General features: G+C 50.0%; 1 protein-coding gene across 1 annotated transcript; it reads left to right on the top strand.

Moving 5' to 3' along the window:
* The first annotated feature begins 200 nt into the window (after positions 1-200).
* FANCG (FA complementation group G) lies at positions 201-7,687 on the top strand. The gene is made up of 9 exons (XM_083466223.1): positions 201-1,066; positions 1,195-1,391; positions 2,176-2,339; positions 2,879-2,945; positions 3,885-4,237; positions 4,814-4,854; positions 5,842-6,012; positions 6,358-6,481; positions 6,773-7,687. The coding sequence occupies exons 3-9, from the start codon at positions 2,236-2,238 to the stop codon at positions 6,882-6,884; spliced, it is 972 nt and encodes a 323-aa protein (XP_083322349.1). The 5' UTR covers positions 201-1,066; positions 1,195-1,391; positions 2,176-2,235; the 3' UTR covers positions 6,885-7,687.
* The last annotated feature ends 241 nt before the right edge of the window (positions 7,688-7,928 follow it).

Genomic DNA, 7,928 nt, shown 5'->3' with positions numbered 1-7,928 from the left:
GTAACTGTAATAGCAGCTTTTAAGACCTATTTTTAAAAACCCTATAGCACAAAATACTTCTCTGTGTAAACCCTAGTCCAAACAAAAGATGGGGGACCACGCTCTGTTCTGCTTTGGTCATGCAGCTCCTGGAGTTCTGTGTCAAATTCTACTCAGTAGGTGGGAACAGGGCTAGCTTGAGGTTTTCCTCTCTGTTCCAGGAGTTCAGGAACTGGAAGCCGGTGATCTCCCTGCCGCTGTTGCCCTTCTCCAAACAGCTGCTACGGGACTCTGTTCTAGGCGACGCCTTGCCCAGATCTTCACCTTAATGGGATGCTGCAACCTGAAAATGGTATGGGTGCATTGAGGGGGGAGAGGGTAACAGGGTGGCAGGGTGGCACAGCTTGTGAACGCAGCACAGGGAAGGAAAGGGGGAAAGTGTTGCTATTAGGGCAAAACTGTGTCAATATGCCCCTGAAGTGTGGGGCCTCTAGCGGTTCTGAGAGCTGCAGCAGAAAGTGCCATGTTGGTCTAAGTTCTCTTTTCCCCTTGCCAGGCGGTGCTCTGCCTTGCCACTCCCCTGTTGGGAGCACTGCTAATGCCAGAGAGCCAGGAATTTGGCTTATTAAGCAGGAAAGGCCTAAAATTATGTATTTATTACATGCATTTGTCATTTACTACAAAAACATCTCAGAGCAACTCATAGTGATAAAAAGCATACATGGTAGAACATTTAAAATTCTGTGTGTTAAAAATAAGAATTAAAAATTCTAAACTAAAAGGCAATGCTTCAAAAGAACCAGGTGGGTAGAATTTCTCATACTGCAGTATTCTCGCGATAAAATATACGCATTGCAAATGTTTTCTTGCCAAGCAGTAATAATGTTAAAATATTGAGAAATATTTTAGAGAAATATCCTTTAATAAATAATGTTAAACACCGTATTTAGTAAATTAGGGTTACTAATACCACTCTTGAAGTGGTGTGCAATGAGATAAAACATGATGAAATACTGTAGGTACAAACACTAAAAGCAATAAAAGCATTTCTACGATTATACAGTTGGGGGGGGGGCCTTAACCCTCAGCCTGTGATCAGAAACCAGCTTTTCACAGATCTCTAGAACAACAAATGCACAAGCAGAGAATTATGGGAGTTCTGCTACGCACCTTTGTTTATTGGAAGGTAGTTTTATGCCCCAGGTTAAAGCAAAGCACCTTTGGATCTTGGCGCTTCGTATTGCATCTGCTCCTCTGTGTTCCAGGACAAGCCACAGGTGGCAATTCAGTACCTGAAACGAGCCCTGCAGGTGGATTTCACGTTCCTCCCTGCCCTGTACCAAGCATCCCTCTTGTACCACCAACTGGGGCTTCTGGAGGCTGAGCTGGAGGTCCTGGTGCTGCTGTATCAGGTGTGTCTAAGGGTTTCCTTGGCATGATGATGCCAAGAGGCTGCACTGGCACTGCAACTGCTCTGCCTGGGAAGAACTGGCTACGCGTCTGGCTTGGTCCCCTGAGGGAGCCGACTGGCCAGGAGGTGGCTATAGATACCTGCCTGCCCTTGGTCCAGGCAGACCAGCCATTTTCCTTGGACTCCCTTCCTTCCTTCCTTCCTTCCTTCCTTCCTTCCTTCCTTCCTTCCTTCCTTCCTTCTCAGGGTCCAATATCCCCTCATGAAGAAGGGCAGGAGGAGTTAGCCAATGCAGATCTCTCCTTGGATGCACTGTTCCACTCTGTCTGATGCCCAACAGTGTTGAATCACCCAGGGGTGGAGGAAGGGGGGCAGTGGGGGCGCTTCGCCCTGGGTGTCATCACTGAAGGGGGTGACATTTGGCACACTGCCCGCTTGTGACTCCCAAGCCTACTCCGAGCCGTCGGGCGAAGGGGCAGAGCTGTGCCCCCTTGCCTGCGGCCTTTCCCCTTTGTTTTGACAGCTCGGGGGAGGCTTAGGAGTCGTGGGTGGGCGTTGCACTGTTGCCCCCCACTCCCAGGCTCCCCCCCCCAAGAAGCAGGTCGTCATGGGCGGCTCGCTCCACCCCCCATGGGTGTCTTGCCCTGAGATGCTCCCCGCGGTGCCCCCCAGGATGCTTGCCCCGTCCCCATGGCCCCACCCCTGGGTGCACAGGTGCCGGAGCAGCTAGCTCTGCCTCTGAAATCACCAATGTTCCCGTTCCCCCCCCCCTCTCCCTGCCTCAGGCTCTGGATGGTCCTGCACAGGTAACGGCAGAGCTTGCCAGTCCATGTTTCCTGACCCAAATGGAGCTGCTCATCTGCGCTTCACAACTGAGCAGCATCTTTGTCAAGAACTGTCCGTCAGATGTGAAATATTTGCTGGCACAAAGGAACCTCCAGGCAGGGAGGTGAGTGCCCCCCCTCCTGTTACGTAAGTCTCCCTGGTTGCTCACTTGAGGTGGGGAGGGAATTGTTGGCTTCAGTTTTCTCTAGGGAGAACTTTCCTGAGGCATCTCAAATGACTAACAGGAGACTCCTGCTGGAAGGAAATTGTTCATCAGCTCATGAGCTCACATTGAATGAGGGCAGGGAGCTGTCTTTAGGAGGCCCATGGGATGTCCTTGTAGGTCCTTGCAGCTCCTGTTGTTTATTTTCATTTATTTATCAGATTCCTTATCCACCATTAGGGCCCAGGGAAGGTTACAACCATACAGTATTCAATTATAAAAACAGATGAAACAATCACAATGATAAAAACAAGTAAAACCATTCCAGAGCAGTATAAATACGGCAAAAACATCAACCCCAAAGAAAAAGAAGAACAAGCTAAAGAGGGGGAGAGGGTATTTCAGATATTGGGGTGGGGCTATGTCATTTGAGGCTTTAAATACTAATATGAGCACCTTGGATTAGGCGTGGAAGCAAACTGTTTTCTTTCCTCCTGCAGGGTGAGTGAGGCAGTGGAGCACTACCTGGACCTCTTGGCTCTGTTCCAGGAAGGGCCTCTTCACCAGGTTGGCACCTTGCAGCTATTTAATCTTCTTGCCATCTGCTGGTTTTTGTTTGAAGGAATGTGCAAGCCTCCCACTCTCAACAATAGCAGAGAATGGGCTAACAATAAATCAAATAACAAATGTAGCTAGTAGCTTGAAAGTCCACTTAAACAGCTCCATAAAGAAACAAGATAAATGCAATCATCCCCCGAATTCTGGCATAAATGTATGGGGTTTATGCAGCTACCAGTTTAAATAGTTCTCCAACTGGAGCTTGACAGACTGTTTTACATTTGCTTTGTGAATTGTGCTTCCTAATCTGCAAGGGCTTGGTAACGCTCCTTGCTCTTCCAATGTGTTGCATGTGTGCACTTGTCGAGAGAAAGATTTCAGTTACTGGGGCAGAGGGTGGCGGCGGTGGTATTCTGCCTTCTGAAGGTCAGCAGCAGCATCTTGAACAGTCTCTCGAAGATAACAAGAAGCCAGTGCCAGAGGCGTCCCAGGGAGAGGAATGCAATGTTTTGCAGTTTTCAAGGGCACACAGAGGTCATGGTGGCCATTCAGCCTTGAGGTGATGCTTCTCCTTGTGTGCAAATGACTTTGAAGACTTGTGTCCTTTCACAGTAACCCTCTGGGTAAGTCAGTGCTGACTTGCCCCAATACACCCAGTCACCCCAGCATCTTTCTGGGGCAGCCATAGCCAAGGAGGACCCTTGTCAGCAACGATAAAGAAGTGAGGGATTCAGCCCCCCCCCCAGTATTTCTCATGTATCAGTTGCTATCCTGGCTTCCATGTTGGCTTCAGCAGCCGATGGTGGCCTGAGACATTTGCACCCGAGCCTGCCCAATTTCTTGAGCACTCTTGGCTCTCAAGCATTGTTTCCTCTAGTGCCTGTGCTGTGTTCCTTGTTGTGGACCCAGCAGCTTCTGATCTTTGGGTGGGGCCCTCCTCCTCTGCAGGTGTCTCTGTGTGGTGAGCTGGCCTTGCCCAGGATCCCCGAGGTCTTCTTAGAGGCTGCCTCTGCCCTGGAAGAGCTCGCCAGGCATCGAGATGCCATTGCAGTGTGCGAAGAGGTGGCAACCCGGATGAATGGACTGATCCCCGAGAGGCTGCCAATTGAGCTGGACTTGGGGGCTGCAGAGGACCTCCCGGGGCCTGCTGGGTCCTCACTGACAAATTCTGCTGGCAACCTCCTGAAGCGGAAGAGGGAGAGCCTGCTCTGCGTCCTTTGGCGAGCAGCTGCCTGTTTGATCCAGGGCTTGGCATGGGCTGGGCTAGGAGAAGCCAAGGAAGCCATAAGCCACTTGAGCAGGTAATCGGGCTCCCGGTTTGTGATGCAGGGAAGATGTCCGTCCCTTAATTGGATGCTAGGAGAGCATTCTCTTGCAGCCGTTTGAAGAGAACTGGCCTTGTGAGACAGGATGGCGCATTAGATGCAGCCCTCATCCTGCTTGTCCAGGGACTTTCCCTGGATATTCATGGATGTGTCCCATTAAGGAAGGCTGTGTCTACCTTGGTACTTAAAACATCCGTGTTCTGCCCCAGGACCCCTGATCCCGCAGCTCAAAGGAACAACTGCATGCCTCCTGGTTTGGTTCTGCTTGCCATGGAGTCTGCTGAGGAGCTGCAGAGAGTGTTGAAAGTCCTGCTTCCACCCCTGAGCTTCTCTTTGCAGCCTTGAAATGAGAAGCCGGCCCCAGGGTCAGGTTTCTGTGCTTGTGTGGCCTGGTTGCATTCAGGCCGAAACCCGCCAGCATGCCCATAAGTGCTTGTTCCCCCTTCTGTCAGGAAAACTGAGTAGATAACCTGAATAGCCCCTCAAATTCTCTTGACTCTGGCTTTCATCTGAGAGCCCTAAGGTGATTGTGCTTTGCTCCTTCCCCAACAGGTGTCTTAATGATCTTCTGAGAGTCCATTTTGTGACCACAGGTATGGATCGGGATGCTTACCGCCAGTTTCTGTCTGCCTTCCTCTTGGCTGGAGTGATTTCTGGAGCTGGGGAAAGCCCCCCCCTTTTTTAAATATATATTTTATTCAGGATTTTCTTGTTTTACAGAAGTGTAGTGCCTCGTATTTTTTTTTCATGTAACATTTTTACAAATCCGTTTCATTTGTTGAGGCATTAGGGGGAGAAGAAAAGAAAAAAGAAAGGGGGGTGGAGAGAGGGAAGATGGATAGGGGTGGGGTCGGGTGGCGGTGTTTCTATTATGTTTAATGTATGTAAAGTTTGGTGTCAGCGTTGCTTGTGTTGTTCACTTGTGTTCCTTTGGTGGTGAGAGAGGTTGGGGTTGGCCTAGGGTGTGATTGTTTGCTTGTGATTGGCTGTGGTGATCTTTGTTTTCGTGTGTGGGTGAGGTGGGTGGGTGTTTTGGATCAGGTTAGCCATATTGATTTGTATGCTGTTGGTGGATTCTTGTCACTGTCCTGTTGGGCTGTGTATGTGATAAAGGGGAGCCATACCGGGGTGAAGGCGTCTTCTTCTGTTTGTCCCCGTGTCAGTTTCAGTTTATTAGTTAGTTTTTCTAGTAGGGCTGTTTCCCATACTATTTGGTACCATTGGTCCATGCTTGGGAAAGCCCTTTTGTAGGGCTAGAGCTAACCTACTGCTGCCCAAGGTGGGAATGGTTTAGGAGAGTCCTCACCTCTCGTTTAATCATGCCATGAGTCCAGACTGGTCCTTTTGTGACATCACAAGTTGAAGTCCAGCCACTTGGCACGAGAGGTTCCTGCTTCCATTTTCTTTCTCTTGACCGCCTCCCCCCCCCCCCCTGCATGTGGGAGCAAGAGTAGACTCTGCAGAAAGGGCAGCAGGCAGGGAGAGAACAGGGCCAGAGAATTGGCTTTGTTTCTGTTGACCTCTCTGGCTCATGGCTGGGAGAGCGAAACCCAAGGGCAACTGTCTTCTTTCTCTACCAGGCAGCAATAGCAGCACTGGGAAGGAGGCAGAGCAGATGGGGCTGCCAGAAGCAAAGGTGCTTCCCCAAATCAGGCAGCTGGCCCTGACTGGACGAGGGATCCAGTTCCTGCATCTGGGGCGGAATAAAGAGGCTTTGGCGGATTTCCAACACAGCTTGCTTGTCTGTCCAGGTACCCATAGCCAGGAATCCTATGGGAGGGGCCTGGCCTCCAGTCAGTCTAGTGGTTAAAGGAGTGGGTGGGGAGGCTCGAGTAATTTTCATAGCATGCAAAATAAATTATGCAGAGTAAGTATTTAGATATATGCTTAGGTAACTTCTGTAAAGTAGGAGACAGAATTTGGAGCTCTTTGGGGCAGACTAAATGCAGGGAGGGCGTGGAGCAAGGCGGTGGGCGAGATGGGGCCACTCAGCAAGATCCAGTGTGGGGAGGGCAGGGACATGTTGGGATTTCTCCTGGGGTCCCCAGCGGCCCTGAGGCCAGCTCTGGTCATGCCGCTTCCTTTGTGCTTTACAGACAGGCCCTCTGCTAATTTGTACCTTACGCACACCCTCTGGAAGCTGGACCGAAGGCAGGAGGCAGCTGCCCACTGGCAGAAGCTCCATGTGAACGCTGGAGGCTTGGAGAAAGAGGCGGAAAGGTGTGTGCATGCTGGTGAATCCTGTCCCTGCCCCCTGAACAGAGGATGTGGGATGTAGGAGGAGGCCATCCAGGTTCCCTCTCTGCTCCTGCGACTTTCCACCCCTACATACACCTGACCAACGATGCTCAGGCTGCAGGGAGGGCCTTGGTCTCTTGGCTGCTTGCAACACTTTGGGCATCTCTTTCCTCTTGCCCTTGGCACTGGTCACCATAGAACATGCTCTCCTCCTACCCTCGGTCATTTAGCAACCACTGACACCAACTTCTCCACTCCCTCCTTATGTTTCAGATCCTTCCCGATATACCTGCAGCCATGTATGAGGCAGACAAAGTTTCCTCACACAGAATCCCTTGCCAAGAATGTGGGAAGCTTCCTTGCGGCGAGCAGCCAGGGACCCTAGAGGAGCTGCTGCTGCTGTTGCCGCTGCCTCTCCTCTCCTTTGTCCTTGCCAGGCCCTTCTTCCAGACAGCTTCCTCAGCGGATTTTCCAGGGCTCCGCTTTGCCTTTGGGAAGGGGAGTGTTTCAGTTGCAGTCACCAAAGACAAGTGATGACAGTGACCCTCGTCCTAGTGGAAAGGATGTGGGGTTTTTGCAGAAGCTCCACATGTCTTTGCTCCTGTATGAGTCCATTATTTTTGAGATTATGTCCTTAGTGGAAGGAGGAAGCAAGCAAAAAGGGGTGACTCTGGTCCAGGTATTTGTAAAACGAAGCCCCACAGTATTGTGAAAATCTTCAGGTGCTCTTTGCTGCAGATTTGGGAGGAAGGGTGGGGAGGGGGCGCTTTCTTAACTGGCAACAAAAGAATCCATTCCTGAGGTAGAAGCAAGCCTAGCTCTGTCCTCTTGCTACCTCTTCCTTTGTGCTTATCCTTTATGCCCAGGGCTCCATCAGTCATGTTGCTTGGCATTTACGAGAGAGAGAATTGCAAACAGCACCATGTGGCAACGGCACACAGATGGGTTTGTGGTGTCTCCATTTTGGTCTGTGGGCACAATTGTCGGCTTTCCTGTTCATCTGATTCTGGGTAGCTTCTCTTTCCAAGCTGTACTGGGGCGGCACAAAAGATGTTGGGTGACACAGAGGCTTGCTTCCCCCCCCCCAGCTCCCCTTTTGAAAGATGTGTTGTATAAGCTATTTTCTTCCATTTGCCTGATCATCATACAGGGCACTTAAGAATTTATAAAGCCTGTATTTCTTTTTAATGACTCATCTCTTTATTATCAAAATGTCTCTTGTGAAATCTTTAGTTCTAAATTATTTGAAGAGAGCCGTGGAGGGGATGAAGTCTGAAGCAATGCCTGCTGTGAGTGGTATTCAGCAAAGTAGTACTCTGAGTAAATGGACCCAATTTAAGTCTTTTTCATTAATCTCAATGAGTCTATTTTTGAGTAAAATTTAGTTGAATACTATCCTGTGTTTTTCATCTAATGAAAACTCCTAGTG

This window comes from Podarcis liolepis, assembly GCF_965112155.1.
Source record: "Podarcis liolepis genome assembly, chromosome: 11".
Classification (NCBI taxonomy): Eukaryota; Metazoa; Chordata; class Lepidosauria; order Squamata; family Lacertidae; genus Podarcis; species Podarcis liolepis.
This window is presented reverse-complemented; position numbering and strand designations above follow the sequence as displayed.

Excerpts from the sequence above, each read along its gene's own strand:
- FANCG (XM_083466223.1), top strand. The coding sequence starts at position 2,236 with ATGGAGCTGCTCATCTGCGCTTCACAACTGAGCAGCATCTTTGTCAAG. Across the intron at positions 2,340-2,878 it reads AGGAACCTCCAGGCAGGGAG|GGTGAGTGAGGCAGTGGAGC; the intron begins GTGAGTGCCCCC and ends TTCCTCCTGCAG. Across the intron at positions 4,855-5,841 it reads AGTCCATTTTGTGACCACAG|GCAGCAATAGCAGCACTGGG; the intron begins GTATGGATCGGG and ends TTTCTCTACCAG.